The 16,859-nt window shown below is 31.8% G+C and overlaps 1 protein-coding gene across 1 annotated transcript; it reads left to right on the top strand.

Annotated features, from left to right (window-relative positions):
• The first annotated feature begins 969 nt into the window (after window positions 1–969).
• Window positions 970–14,797, top strand: LOC148280190 (solute carrier family 2, facilitated glucose transporter member 10-like). Its single transcript, XM_088228765.1, has 8 exons — window positions 970–1,479; window positions 4,900–5,037; window positions 7,372–7,548; window positions 9,122–9,426; window positions 10,500–10,752; window positions 11,868–12,182; window positions 13,459–13,585; window positions 14,559–14,797. The coding sequence occupies exons 1-8, from the start codon at window positions 1,131–1,133 to the stop codon at window positions 14,635–14,637; spliced, it is 1,743 nt and encodes a 580-aa protein (XP_088084891.1). The 5' UTR covers window positions 970–1,130; the 3' UTR covers window positions 14,638–14,797.
• The last annotated feature ends 2,062 nt before the right edge of the window (window positions 14,798–16,859 follow it).

Here is a 16,859-nt window from a genome sequence, read left to right as displayed (position 1 = left end):
GCTTCTCGTATTGCGAGTAGTTCAGCCTGGAAAACTCAGCAGAAATTATCTAATTTAAATGTTCTGCCTGGTAATTCTTTATCACTCTCAAAAGGAACTAATGCCGCTCCCACTTTGCCGTCAAGCAGGCTACCATCCGTAAAGATTCTAATTTCATTGGGAGCATAAGGAGGTATATCTTTGTCAAGTAAAATAATATTTTCGGGAATTGTTTCGCACGGGTGAGGTAAATCGAAATAGTTTGCAGTTCCTTGATACTTGCGATCATCTGGAATGGAATACTAAAATAAAGATTCTAATTTCATTGGGATGAAAAGGTATAACAACCTCTTATAAATTAAATTTTATTAAAATAACATATGTTTAAATTAATATACTACCAATATATTTTTTAAAATAATCGATCGACAGTTTTAATTTTAAAATACTAATTTGTATGTGGATTAATATTATTTTAGTTATTTTATGAATCCAGTTATATTATTAATTATTAGGCCAGTCAAAATGATTTTATATCCAGCACAGTGATCTCTTAAACCAGGTAACTTAGACTTCCATATCCCATCTCCAAAATGTTTTCTCTCTCTATTACAATAAACTTCATAATTAGTTTATGCGTGTAAGAGTATGAATAATCGGCATGCGTGCATGTGAATTTGTATGAATGTACAGGAAGCATGGCGTTCTATACTCTCTGCCTACGCTTATGGGGAGACTGCGTAATGATTTGTTTGTTTGTTTATCTTATGCTATAAAATAAAAGGGTCAGGTGATGAAGTGTCAATTGTCCAGATTAAGATATGCAATATCAATAAATTGTTTTTTTTTTTTAATCTCCTATTCGAAGTACAACAATAATTTTATACTGCTTTTCTAAAATTATTGTCACTTATTAAAACCCGATTTGAAAAACGATATATTTGACAGCTTCAAAAACATATAATAAAAAATGAACGAAAAACAAAATTTAGTAATTGTCTATGTCTTCTGCCTTCTGTCACTTTTTGTTATTGACGATTATTATTATTGTGATTGTTTTGTCAGGTTCGCTAAATTGTTGATATAATAAGACAAGATTATTATTATCCACTCCATTGTTTACTTGCAGTTGAAAATTTTATTCCGTAGTTATGTCTGATTCAGAAGATACCGCTCAATTATTGGGATCGAAATCCTATAATCGTAAATCCTTAACTCTAAATACAAACCACGTAAAACCCGAGGAAAATCGTTCGAGCAAGTACAGTAATTGGTTTTTGCTCAATGGACGTAAACACATTTTTGAGGCTTTTTCGCCTATTCAGTCTTATGTAGGTACTTCCGTCGCCGTGTTAGCTGGACTCTCTTTTGGTTTTGATATGACAGTTGGCACTAATATCTTACTGTCCCTTGGAAGTATTTTAGATCTTAATTGTTTTGAGCATAAAATGCTCGTGAATGGATGGATAGTTGGAGCCATCATTGCCGCTGTATTTGGAGGTAAGATTCTTAGTAGAGAGAGTACTTAAATATTTCATTATTTTACTAAAATCGAAGCAGGTTGGGCTTGCGTTCGGCAGTTCTATGTTCGTCCTTTATCAGTTTGTTTTTATTAAAATTATGTTAGTAATAGACTGTAACATAGCTCAAGCTTTTAACCTGTAAAAATAGAGTGAAAGAAAAGTGTATTTTAAATGTTCGTTATATTCCCTCTTTAAACACAAGCATCTTGTCTTATTAGAGATGTAGAAACATTTTAAGATAATTACTTAATGTAAATGTTACCTTTACTATGTATAAAATCTATATCTATTTCATTAAATATTTTTTAGAAGGAAGTAAATATAGGAATCATTTACATGAAGGCTCTGCTCAAAATATAGTGTTTATTTTATTTTAATAGCAATTAACTATTAAATCTATTTTTTTATCTAAACTTCTAATAGTTTTTTGAAGATGGTAGAATTCCACAACAAAGTAAGTTATGTAAAAAAAAAATATACAGAAACTTATAATATAAGAAATCAAACACTGTGTGTGGTTTCTTACATTATAAGTTTAAATATGGAGTTCTACAAAATAAACACCAAATCAATCTCGTGGCTAATGTTACTGACTCACAAATCATAGGTCTGAAGTTTGAACCCCACTCTGCCACAACTTGGTTCCCATTTTATAATAATGAGTTATTTACAAGTCCTAGTAAAATATTTTGTTTGTTTTAATCAATTGTATTTTTACTACTATGTATGTAGAATTCAAAAAGTGTGCTTTATTTATTTATTTGTTTTGTATAACACTATTATATGTATCCCTCTTCCTCTTTATTTCTTCACCTTCTTGCAGTACTCTTCTTTTCTTTTGTTGTGTAACATCTACTATTATATTTGTGAGAAAATTTAACTGAATGTATGTACTATTTTTTATAATTATTTATTTTTATTACATAATTCTGTTTTTTTTATTATTTTTTTTATTGGGGATGTCAACAGTAATACATGTAACAAAAATATACAGAGAATAAAACCAATGACAGATATCCACAGAAATACATTAAATACACGCACAATACATACTAGTGTGTTTGTGTGAGTGTAAGTGAGTGAGAGGGTAGGTGAGTGGGTGTTATATTGGAATGAGGGTGGACATGTGTGTAAATATTGCACAAGTGTCAAGTGTCGAAAATATAAATATATATAAAATATTAAGAATTAGAGATAAAATAAAATAAGTTAAATTAAGACTTTATTATTGAAACTAAGTATGAGACAAAAAAGTATGTTTTAAGACCCGCATTTTAAATGTTATTTTTTTACAATCAAATGGATCAATAAGGGGGAAGTTCAAATTATATTCACGAGCAAACCGTATAAGTGGAGAGTTCAGGGCATAGTTCGTACGAACTGCTGGCACATGAAATAGAGAGCTCGACGTATGACGGGTGCGGTAGCCGGGGGACATTTAATGATCACTCCGACAAAAGAGCCAGACTATCAAAGCATCCACTAAGTATGTCATTGAGCACCCCCATGTCTAATAGTAGACGGCGATCTTTTAAAGTAAGCAAGTGGCGCTTTTTGTTTTTCATAATAAAAATAAAATATATTACATCCAATACTATTAAATATTGCAATGTATTTTTGTGAGGAGTGAGAAAATTGACCAATTTCCAGTGAAAAAAAAAGTTTACACAGAATGGGTCAACAAATTGCAAAGATCATATATTTACAAAGATCACTCTATAGAAAGAAAAAAAATGGTGATTTTATGCAGAAATTTATTAATATCTTTGCTCTCGCAATGCATTTAGATAATGCAAAAAAACTAAAATAAACAAATAAATGCAAAAAAAATCAATCGCAAAATATACATTTCCACCAGTTTTGCAGAGCAGCCAAGCATGAGAATTTCTCCAAAATGTAGACAAAATAATTGTTATTTATAATCATTGAAAAAAATAAGATTTAATATTTAAATGAACTCGTAACTTCTTTATTTACTGTGCATTGCTGATTAATATGTGAAAAACAGGTATTGAGAAATGACAAAAACGGCGTTTCAGAATACAAATTTACAAGTCATATCTGCGAATTTCAATAACCTAACCTAGGTATATTTTTATTTGGAATTTAAATTTCAAGAATTATAAAAACTGTTAAAATATTACAATTGACATAAACTAATTAACATACTAAAATTCAACAATAGTCCTTTATAGATATTTGTTTTGTTTTTTTAAATGAAGCTTTGGCGCATTCATAATCATGAGCAATTCCATCATGAAGTCTTGTTTGACCAAACATCAGATCTAGGTTGGATAGTTTTTTTGTATTAATTAGACAATATCCAACTCAATTTTGCTCCTCGGATTTTATCATCAGACTTCAGAATAACCACAGCGACATTGTGTTGTCCGAGTCCAGGTGAATTTTTATTCTCGTATTTCGGCCATTTTATGTTAAAACAGTGCATAAAATACACGTTTCAACAAATAAATCATGAATGTTAAACACCATATTCAGTTGTTTAAGTATCAAATCAATATAGATTATCAAGATTTGAAGAGATGTAATCGATAATCAACTGTTAAGATAGTTTTTATCCCATTTAAAATTTGCAATAAAATAATAATAAAAGGAGTAGGAAGCCTGTTTTGATAAAACACAAGATTAGATTTTGTTTTCTGACCATCTTGAAGCAATAAGCAGGTGTAATAGATTTAAATTTATTTTACTCGCGTCTTCATTTACGCTTCCATTCTTGAGCAATTACATTTCTCTGGGTGGGCGATCACGGATTTTTCAAAATAGGATTTCAATCTGCCTTCTCCGTTATATTTTGAGAAAATGATCGGTTTCAAACATTTTTGTTGCCGGATTACGGGCCAATGTTTACCGATACTACAAAATATACTGTCGGAAATGTAAGTATTTGCGCGGTGCTTAAAAACGGGGCAAGATGAAATATATATGTTACAATATACATCAACAGCCTGAAACTGATGCATGTACATGTTATGCCGTTGTTTAAAAAAAAAAATTATACTTTAACACAGCATTTGGTCAAAGGTGCATGGATTATTTTTCTGCCAAATTGTTTTAAATGCTTCCCTATAAAATTAAGTTAACTGATAACAAACAATATTTCAAAAGAGTAATCAAAATCTGGCCGGAGAAAATTAGGATAGAAGAAATTAAAAAAATATTTCGATGCCATGTGAATAAAATTTTGAACCAGTGTTTTTTACAGGCATAGTACAGTTATAGGCCTCCTAAGAACAGGTTCCCCGAATGAAGAGGACTCTTAAATTATTTTTGTATAAAAAGTATTACAAATGGTTCTTAATGTAGTCATCTAGCGGATTCACAAATTCTTAAGACAAAAGTTGCACTAGTTACTTATTCTTCTATCATGTTTCAGGGATCATAATAGATAAGTGTGGTCGACGAAGCACAATGCTCGGATCTTCTTTGGTACTATCCCTCACTTCTCTGCTCGGAGCTACAAGTGGCTCCTACTTAATACCGTTTGTTCCACGATTTCTATCTGGATGTTCAGGTACTTAATACCAAAAAATATACACATAAGACAATGACATATAATCTAGACACATTACAAGTGAGTAGCCGACGGCTTGGATATTGATGTGGATGAAATGTTGGACTACTTCTATATGTATTTATTCTATATGTAACCTAGTATATGTATTTTGATACGTACTTCGTGACGTGTAACGGAGTGTAATCCGTGTTACATGTTTGTATCCAAGGTGTTTTAATTGTGCAATTATTAAAGAATTAGGGACTAAGTATAGGTATCACAGATAGTGGAAAAGATCAGACTTGGTGAGTGACAATGAAATGTTTCATTTTTATAGGTGTATTGTAAAACAGAAAATATTAACAGCTCACAGTGATTACATTAAGAATATTGAAAATATAGTATATATAATGAAGTTGATCCGATACCGTTTTGGAGATTCTTAAAGAGAAAAAGACTAATGATAGTATTCAAGATGGTGTTGAGTGGGGTGGTCAAACATACCACGGAAATGACATCATTGTCGCATTTGCCAATTATTTTCAAATGGTATATTCATCTGAGAACCCTAATTGACAATGCATTGACCACACGTTGTTTGGATGCCTCATTCATGATGCATATCCTTTGTACATCAATCTAAACTTTCCCTTAAATTCATCTCATGTCTTATCCCCAGAAGTAGTTTTGAACTTGTCAAAATCTATTGTTTTGAATGATATACATTTTTAAACTAAAATATATTTGGATTTATTATTTTTTTTTTTTAAACATTTAAAGCACACCATATGGCACAAATCATCCTTGTTAGGATGAGTTGATGGATTTCAAAAAAAACCTTATTTACGTACCAGGTACAAACCTGGTAGCCATACAGCTATTGGTACTTTATCTATAGATCTTGATTGTATTGATAAAAATGATTTATATGTGGCAACTAAGAAATTAAAACCCAAGTAATCAATACAACCAGACTTTATTCCCCCATTCATATTAATAGGTTGTTAAGAGCCGTTGGTTATTCCCCTTTTGGAATTTTAAAATTTTTCTTTAAGTTCTAATACATTTCCATCTTTTCGAAAAGGACTTTAGGTCCTTGAATTTAAATTACAGACCGATGGCAATTTGGTCCTCGCGAAATTATCGGAAATAATAATCCAAAGGGTAGTATATAGGAAGACTGAACCATTGATTATTATCCAACAACATGGTTTCAAATGTAGTAGATCCACAATTAATATTGTAATGGTAGTCCTGACAGTGTGTGCATCACTTTGGATAACAGGGTACAAGTTGATATTTCATATTATGATTTCACAAAAGCCTTTGATTCGGTGGATCACTTAATTCTACTCAAGAAATTGGAAATGCTAGGATTTTCTTACTAAATTTTTTCGCCAGTTATTTGTCTGATAGGCAGCAGTTTGTGTCATACAGGGTATACAAATCCGAGAACTTTTTCATTTGGTCTGGTGTACCACACCATTCAAATTTAGGGCCCTCTACATTTTTTGTTTATTTATAAATAATATAGCTAAATGCATAAAATTTTCGGAATTTTTGCTGTTTGTTGATGATATCCGTTAACGGCTGTGCAATGATGCAACAGGATATTAATGCAATTCTTAACTGGAGTATGGATAATAAACTAGATTTGAATATTGACAAGTGATGACAAGGTGATGCGTTTAACTAGAAGTTATCATACTTTTTATTTTAACTATAAGATTGCTGATGTTTCTTTGAAGCATATCTCAAAAACTAAGGACCTGGGAAGTTTCATAGTCACATTATCAGTGTGAGTCGTTCTGCTTGCGAGATGTTGGAATTTTTAACACATAATTCTAAGCACTTTGCCAAATTAAATACCATCAAACTTTTGTATACAACTTTAGTGTATAGCATTCTGAAAAGTGGTGCGCTGTGATGTGAAAAATGAAAAACAAAACTGATGTTTCGTTTAATTTGTAAATAAAATCAATTTTTAAAAATAAATAGTTAATTACTTGCATTTATTATTATAAATTTTTAGCCCTGTAAATGCCCAGACTTCTATATTCCCCTCTTAAAAAAGTATTTCCTCTCTATTTCAATGAATTACATTAAATTTTGTTAGAGCAAATTCTTGGAGGAGGTTCATTGTAATCTATTATACAAACAAAAGACAAATGATACTAAATCCACAAATTTGGAATAATAAAGATGTCGTGAAAGCGAAGAAACCGGTCACCTGTTATTTCAAATTTGTGGATTTTAGTATCACCCATCTTTATTTCTGTAATAAACTACTTTTATCCTCTTAGGCAATTAATATATCACCGTCAAATATTGTGTGTTAAATTATTTTTTTAGTGTGCAGTCTTCTAATGTCCCAAAGTGTGTATATAGCGGAGACATCTCGCAGTGAAACAAGATCAAAGACTATAGTTACACAGCAAATTGGCCTACAAGTTGGAATACTTCTTTCCGCAATTGTGGGATTACAAAATGCTACCAATCAGAGTAATCACTTTTTTCATATGATTACAGGTTTGTAATAATTTTATTTAATCACCACATTTTACATTTGTATTTTTTTGCACCACAACAAGCTCTACCCTCTAATGTTAGAGACAGCCCCTTCTTTATTTACATTTAAATCAAGATTGAAATGTCACTATCTAAATGTTTGAGTTGTTCCTTTCTCCTTCTTCTTTCCTTCCCATCACCTCTCCTCTCCTCTCTTCATAGTATAGTGTAAATTTTTAGTTAATTTTTGTTTTAAATTTTTGTATAAAATTATTAGATTATGCATAATTACCTAGAATATCTCCATGTACTTGTAATTTTCTCAAACTGAGTGGTTTGGATAGGTAGGAAGAAATTGCCTTAAGGCAAAATACCCGCCCTTATATGTATATAAAGTGTCAAATAAATAAATAGGCTTGATTGAATTTACATTTGAATTATTGTGATTATACATTATGCAGTAAAACCTGTTATTTTTTAGTCTGTTTTTTGAGGTTACTGAAATATTTTTTACTGATTTTATGGCTGAAAGTAAAATTTATATTCGAAGCACTAACATTGTGGTTATTCATTATATAATTAAAAGCAAAATACTTTGTTTTTAACCACTAATTCTTTATATTTTTTATGATAGAATAACCCGCTAACAGCAGGCAGTCTCCCAGATTATATAATTAAATACCGTCTGTTTCGAGGGGGTCCCGGTTCTTTGTTGATTTTAGACTTGAATCTCTAATTTTTGTTGATGCACCGAAAACGGTTTTGATGCCGTGTTTTTTAAGAACTTTGAAAATTCTATCTGTAACGTTCTGTACATATAGCAAACAAGCTGCCCCTTTATAATTGTCGTTATTATTGCCAAGTGTCCTGTTTGTATTTGAAATGGAAGCTATTCTATTAAAAATATCCTTTTTATACCCGTTTCCTTCTAGCACTTCCAATAAAATATTTAATTCATTTTCATGTTTGTTTCTTCATAAATACGCGTTGCCCTTCTGGCAAGTGTATTTATGAGACCCAGTTTTTGTGACAGATGGTGGTGAGAAGTAACATGAAGATACAGATTAGTATGAGTCGGCTTTCGATACACTTTATGCCCCAAGCAACCGTCCTAAACTGGGGCTATTGTGCATCTGAACGACCGTGAAAATCTAAGAAGTTTAAATAATTAATGCTTAAAAACAAAGTGTTTTTTTTTTAAGACCTATTTTTATTTAATCATAAAAGTTTTACAATTTATTTATTTTTAAACATTTTCGTATATCCATACAATAACTTTATATTCAATGTTTCTACCTCTAATTTTCATTATCTGATCAAAATGTTTGCTTCCAATATTGAACACAAGATTAAGGTAAAAAAGACTTAAAAATGTATGATAATAACCAGTATTTCATATTGTTTTAGAAAAATTACAAGATTTATTCATGCTCAATGTGACCAAGAAAAAAAAAACAAATTTAGTGCAAACCTAATAAAATCTCATTTGATTGTAACTTTAACCATTATACGTTTTTGTAATCGTTGCCATTTAATCAATCAATCAGATTTGTAAATTAATTCAATCAGAATTCAATGCAAGATGTATTTTCAGGAATGATTTGCGCTTTTGGAATGGCCATATTTTTCATAACCTACATCTTTCTCCCGGAGTCCCCGCACTACATTATATCGCGAGAAACTAAATCCAACGTATTGGACCAACACTACGGGAGTGGGGAGTCTCACTGTTCGGGTGACTTGTGTTGGTCCCTGGCCCGGGCCCTGGGTCTGGTGCTCCTCATACAGGGCTGTGGTCGCTCCTGGGTCCTGTTCTATGCGCCGAGAGTGTTTGCCATGACTGGGATATGCTTCAGTATCGCGGACGGCACTACGGCACTGACAACAGCTATTATAAGGGTAAGCAATGACCAACGATTATAAAAAGATCCGGAGAATAAAATTATCAAAACACTGTACAAAATATCTAGTAACCAGACTCTTAATTAAATTTACATGAAATGTTTTGTATTATTATAACCTCTCTGTATCCAGGCAGATGAAGGATGGAGTTTTGTATGTAAAATAGAACCCTGAATGAGTGTTTTCGAGTTGATGGCTGGTAAGCGACTCAATTACCAGTAAAAAGGTTTTAACTAAGATAAAAAATTATATATAAATAAAATTTGACAATTTATTATCAGTTCTAACTCATTGTTCATTAAAAATGAGCATTCAATTATTTCTATAGCATAAAAGTTTTTTTTGTTTTTTAATAATGAAGAAGTTCAGTGCTACCGGAAATTGGATTAAAAAAATATTTTTGCGGTAAAAATTGTAGGGAGATGTTTCTCGAAAATCTATAATTAGGCAAAATTAAAAAAATGGTTATAATAAAAGCTAACTACTTTGAAACTTCACAGGTGAACACATGTTAACAATAATCAATCAATTAAAGTGTTGCGATAGATTTTAATTTTTTCGGCGTTCGGGATGTTTTGAAGGGTACAAGGTTCTACTTTTGAATGCCAGGAAAGTTCACTGACTTGAACTTGTGTCGCGGGCAGTGTAATTTAAAATTACAAAAGTTTTTAAAAAATCATACCAATGACAATACGATATAAATAGATGTATATTTTGGGCTTAATTTAATAGTCTATTAACAAATAAAAAATTTAAAAAACCACTGAACTTTTTCATTCATTTAAATACATACAGAATACAACATATTTTTTATATACACGGGAATCAAATCAGCTCTGAAGGGGTGTAACACCTCAGTTGATTTTTGTGAAGTAAAATAGCCAAAATCTTTTTTGGTGTGTGTAATACTCTACTGAATTATTTCATTCAATTTAATAAAAACAATACATAAATCAAATGTGTATAATATGTAACATAATAAAAATATTCATTACAGTAATGTGTTTAATCATTAAAAAAAAGCTCCTTAAAATAGTTAAATAAAAATTAACAATGCTGAACTGTTTCAGATATTATCGGCCATCATTCTGCTTTACACTGTGGGACGCCTTGGAGTACGAGCATCTATACTAACTTCCCTCTCTATAATGAGTGTGTCTATGATTTCACTGAGCATCATAGCCGGCTTGGACCAAATATATTCCCGCGTCATCACCCCGGGACCTAGAGTCTGTAATGTCCTACCTATCTACACATCCATCGGGATGCTCCCCCTGGCTGAAAACACAGAACTGAAGTTAACTGAATTCCCAGCATTTGAAGGTAGGCTGCCTTTTTAGCAATATAAACTTTATGCTAAAGTTAACTTTTTTTTATTATTTAAACAACCTCATCAAATTATTCACTTAAATATATATATTCTCACGTATAATATATAAACCTGTTATTCTTATACTAGCTACATCTAAGATTTTGAAAATATTATGTTGCACTCAACAATTTAAAAAAAAAAGGAGATTGCAAATCACAAAATTGACAAAATTGAGGTTTCGTTGTCCTGTTTTCTGCACTCCTAAGCTGAACTGACTGGTTTTTTTTTTTTGAGAAAAAGTATCAGAATTAAAATTTCTTCGTCAGTACCTTTTTAATTTTTCAAATATAGGTATATATATTGGTATGTTAGATGTAAAATTATTTTTTCCTCTTTCCTAATTCTAGATTTTTGCAGCCATATTTTAAAAATATATTAATTATGTTTTTTTTTCTTATTTTTGGAATTGTTGTGGATTCTTAAGCTCTTAACCAGAACGTACCTAGGGCCCTTCAATATCAGGAAATGCAACAATACCAACAAATAAGTAAATTTATGATTTTTGCCATTCCTAATTTATGTACTTTGTTACCTTTATTTTTATTTACCTAAGTATTTTAAGTTTCAAATATATTTATTTAATATACGCCCAGAGAGCTCCTACAGTATACAGTTAAAAAGTACATAAAGTATTCTAGATAATAACATAAAATAAAATCATAATTATTACACTAAATATGTAATTAATTCTAAAAAAAGAAAAAGGAAATAAAGTGAAGATGAATACACATTAGTATAGTAATATAGTACAATATATAATTGTTCTTTTAAAAACTGTGTATACCTATGTTTATAGTTATTGTGAAATAAAACACTGTTATGTTTAATGTATAAATGTTTATAGAAGCCATTTGTGCTGTGTACACCAATACAATAAAATAAGCCCTGTATATGCCTAGACTTCCATATTCCCTTCTCATTGTTTTTCCTCTCTGTTGCAATAAATTTAGATCCTAATAAACTCCCTTGGAGTGAAATCCATCATGTCTACAGACATTTGGACATACTCAAAACATGATTATTTTATCCAAACTTAGTATACAAATTGACAGATGTTTTGTTCCAGGTAATTCCAGCCCACCGCTGTTCCCTCTTCTCCCCACCCCGGTAGCCCTGCACCAGCTGGAAGGGAACAACCCACTGCGGTGTGTTCCCGAGGAGCTGCTCCCGCCCTCGGCCATCCCCCCCGCACTGCGCATGGCGGGCGTCATCACGCTGCTGACCTCGGAGGCCGGCTACACCCTGGGCTTCGGTTCCCTGGGCTGGCTGGCTACCTGCGAGATACTCCCCACCAGCTGGAGGGCGCGCGGCCTGGGACTCTCGGTTGGGTTGTACCTCTCTATTGATCTGCTCGTGCAAATGACATTCTTGAAAATAAAGAGTAAGTATATTCTTATTCTGATGAATGGGGGTCAGTCTATATAAACTCCTGACGTCACTGCGGCCTGTTTAGATCTGTTGTGACCGGTCCCCTCCAAGCCCGGGGGTGTTGTTTTGTATGCTTAGCGCGTATTTACGCACTAAATACACACTAACAAAGCGTTCTCTATGTGCGCTTTAGCTTTCAGAATACCAGCCCAGGGGTGCTATTATGAATCTTTTTGCGGGGGTAGAGAAAAAAGAAATTTGGGGATCTTATTTTATGCATGCAATTACACTTTGCTTTGTATATGGCCACGCTGATGATTAAACGTCAAATTAATATTGAACTATGAAATGTCCATGATAAAACTGTTTTAAAAACGGAAAAAACTCACGCAGTTTAGTCAATTCAACCTAATTAAGTGTTTTGAGTAATGCTTAAGGTCGCAACATCCTCAGCTTTAACCAGTGATCCCCGAGAATGCAAATTCTTTTATGATACAAAGAAGAGTAAGTACAAGTACACCACTCGATTTCCTTTTTTGCTAATTTTTACCTGAATAGCCATCGAGTCAAAAATGCTCATCCAGGGCTCTGGTTTTTATTCACACGCAGAACCGTATTCTTCATCCACCCAGACACGGCTGAGTAGTGGCTGGCGCATTCGCTAACCATGCTTGAAGTTCTGGGTTCAATTCCTGGGAGTATCAATGTGAAATCTTTGTTTAAAAGGTGGTTTTATGCTACAATATTTCACTCTCGACTAGTGCACATGACTGATCACCTTACCTTCCTATAACAGATGATCAGGATACGCTGCATTTATTTTACAAATGCAGTGCCCTATGCACCATCGTGTCTGGATAAAGGTTTGATGATAAGTATACCGGAACCTCTTTACACGGTACAAAAACGAAGTTAAAAAATATTTGAACATTAACCTAACAATCTGTGATAGTAATATAATTATACTTTTCATTTTTGGAATTCTCCACATTACTCTTTTACTTACTAGGCGTATAATATACGACAGTTATAGTGAATAATATTTGTTCAAATTATTTAGTATTTTGTGTAGTGTTTTTAATAAAATTAAGGTTACAATAAATAGGAAACTCTTCCACCATTGTTCAAATTGCTGTTTACACGTGGACAATGGTCGAGTCTTGGGACAATATTGTATTGGCACATGTAAACGACCCCTTACAATACATATAGATATGAGAAAAAACATTGTCGTTCTATTGTCTATGTTTCGATTGGAGATTTTCAAACAACAATTTGTTTTTTTTCAGTTCCCATCTACTGTCTCTTCATTCTGTTCAGTGTGGTAAATGTGTGCACATTTATAATATGCTATATTGCATTACCAGATACGAGAAACAAATCCCTTACTGAAATACAAACCACAGTTAATGCAAGGTAGGGTTAATATTTATTATTTAATACTATACTAGCACCTTGAAACTGCATGACATGAGAAATATTAAAAATGGTTTGTGTTATGTTTGCCTAATTATTTTTTTAAACAAATTGACTGATTCCTTGGGAAATCTGTTTTAATAGTCTGATCTCATTGGTCAAGAAATGCTTTCCTGGGTTTGGATGTGAAGGAGGTTGTGCTTTACTTCAATGAATGGATTTACATGTATCGATGAGTAAACATTAGTTTCGATGCTGGCATATAATTTCTTTAAATATTCCCAGACCTCAATCATTATCATCATTTTATAATATTAAAAAAATGGTTTTTAACCACTTATTTTTTTACCGACCGGTTTCAAAGCTACACAAGCTTCTTTATCAAGGTATACTTAACTAATGAATTCTATCCTATTTTATTTTTACAGTGATAACTAAATATTATATTATTGATACATGTTATGGAGCTAATAAGTCAAGTGTTTTTGTCTTGAGCTTATGTAGCTTTGAAACTGGTCAGTAGAAAAAGTAAAAAATAAGTGGTTAAAAACAAAGTTGTTTTATATTTATTTTATTATAATAAATAACCATGAAGTTAGTGCTTCAAATATAAATTTTGCATTTATTTTATTCTGTAAAATGGAGGTAGGTACCTTCATATTTAATAGATCATCAAGATTATACTGCGAAAATTGCAGATCGATTTGATTAAAGAATTAACAATATTTTGTGTTTGTAGACAAGGACTGGATTTCACCCCGTAGGGAGTTATTAAGATTGACATATTAAAACAGAGATGGGATCATTTTAGAGATGGGAATATTGAAGTCTCGAAACAATCCCTGATTTTTACAATATTTCAAAAATTATCTTTGTGTCAACTTTGAATTTAAAACAATGATTTTGTGCATAGCTTTATCCACGGGACTAAACCCACAAGTTGTAATAATATGCTATATAATTATTTTTTCAGAAACGGCGCATGGCTCGGAAAGTTAGCCAAGTTAGTTTTGCGTCAGGAAGGAAATGTAGAACGGCAGACGCACATTTGAGATGAGGCCACGCTGTGCTATGTTGGCATGGCAACGCACCAAGGGGGCATAGCACCCTATGATGGGACGCACCACTAAATCTCAATACACAACTATTATATCGCAATATCCAAGTAACTATCCACTTTTACTACAAGCGCTATAAGTAAACAAAAAAAAATACAATTAACTGTCTGCGTAGGAGCAGTGCTTTTTTTGTAGGGTACAATGTGGTGGAACTTCTTTATTGTAAATTATTGAATATTTATATTTTATTTAAATTCAATAACATTTGATATTTTTTTTTTTCTTTGACAAATATCTCATTAAAAATATATACTATTAAAATCCATCAAAATAAGTTGCCAGATGTGTAAGAAGAACAATCATAAGATACGTGTTTAATAAAGATAATTATTTTTGTATCAGCGTGAAGGCATTATTGTTATGGAGATGTCTCACATAACCTGTAGCGCTTGTTTTGTTGTTTGATGAAAGAACCTTCATGCAAACTAAGTCATTTCAGTGAAAATTGTTATTCAAATATTACAGTATTATTACTTAAACGCTTATAAGCACATTAAATATACACAGGAAAAAAATCAGTATTGTAAAAATTAATGCATAATAACAAAAGATTGTTAGAGTTACTCTTTTTATTACAATTGAAGAAATATTCGTAGTTATAATTTTTTTAACACGTTCGTGGACACTTTTTCTCATAGGACCCACTCATATGGACACATCATAACTTTTTGAAATATTTCACCTCTGATTGAACCGTAGTTGACGGTTTGAAGTAAATCTTATTTGACTAACATATTGGGACACTTTTGTTGCCGACTATTTTACTATAGGGACACAACATCGCCTACAATATGCAGTAAAACCTCATTTTTATATTCCTCAATTTTACGTTTTCTTGCTTTTTACTCCGAAATGTTTAGGTCCCATTTTTTTCCATACGTTCTCATTCAAATATCCCCCCAATTAACATTTTTTAAGTTTTTCATAACCCCGGTTTTGCGTTGAAAATTTTTCGAAACTCGTTCAATCGGTCAAAAGACACCAAGCCGCGCGCCGCCAGATTTGCCCAAAATGGTGAATAAAATCAAGGTAAATAAAAAAATGTATAAATAATTGTTGTCTCTAACTAAATTCAAAGTAGGTTCAGTGTAATTGACCATTTTGTTCAAGTGTCTAATTTGGACATTTTACTCAATTGTTACATACGGTTGAAGCATGTTTAGGAAAAATAAAGTCTTTACATCGATAAATTACTTGAAGTAATAGCAATAGAAATATTATTTGAAGTTGTAAAAATAATTTGGAAAGAAGATTATTAAACAGTTATCATAAAAGTGTGAAACAGTTTTGCCATGATGTAAATGACATTTAAAATTTTGTGGTGCCATACTAAAAAAAGTGATACCATATAAACAAAATTTCCAAATATTTAGGGAAAAAATCAGTGTATGCATTTTATACATATTTAACCTACATAAAATTGTTTAAACATTTTTTTTTTAAATTCAATAAAAAAAAACTCATTGTGGTATTGACTGAAAAAATACAAAATAATTTTAATAAAATCATAGGTAAATATAAATAGTCTCCAATTATGACAGCTTTTACAATTTTTCTGCAGTTTTTCATTTCCTCACTTTAGCGTTTTCCTTAGTTTAACACTTTTTTTCGCTGCTCCCTTGAAAAACGTAAAACAGAGGTTTTATTGTTCAGGCTATAACCGTATTTTCACTACCAATGCCTTTTGGACTGACGGCTATACGGCCCTCATAAGCTTAGAATCGATTGGCATACTGTGTTTTTACTTATAATTTTTTTGAATTTGCATAAAGTTGAAGAATACTAAAAAGCGTCTCATTGCAAAATATGACTCCCAAATATGTAGCTGCCTTTTTGCTTATGAGGGTAATACTGCCCACATGAGCAAAAGAAGGCCATACAGCCATCATTTCCTAAACGATTTTGACGGCTATAGCAGAAATAACCGCAAACGTGTTAGAAGATCTTAAAATTCAATAATGAGATCTTGGTAAGTATAACCCTTTTATATATTTACCAAGTATCTAATTATCACAACCTTCATTAGTCAGTTGCATGTCGTTTAACTATGGGATGTTTTTTGGACGACAGAAATTAAGTCATTTTGATGACATTGTTTATCAGTCGGGGGATTATGAGCATTATACAGAATGTACATGAGATTTTGCATTGTTGAA

The sequence above is a fragment of the Micrasema longulum genome, unplaced genomic scaffold, assembly GCF_059751315.1.
Source record: "Micrasema longulum isolate JH-2025_06_02 unplaced genomic scaffold, ASM5975131v1 h1tg000607l, whole genome shotgun sequence".
Classification (NCBI taxonomy): domain Eukaryota; kingdom Metazoa; phylum Arthropoda; class Insecta; order Trichoptera; family Brachycentridae; genus Micrasema; species Micrasema longulum.
Note: the sequence above shows the minus strand (reverse complement) of the source record. Positions and strands in the feature narration are given on the sequence as shown.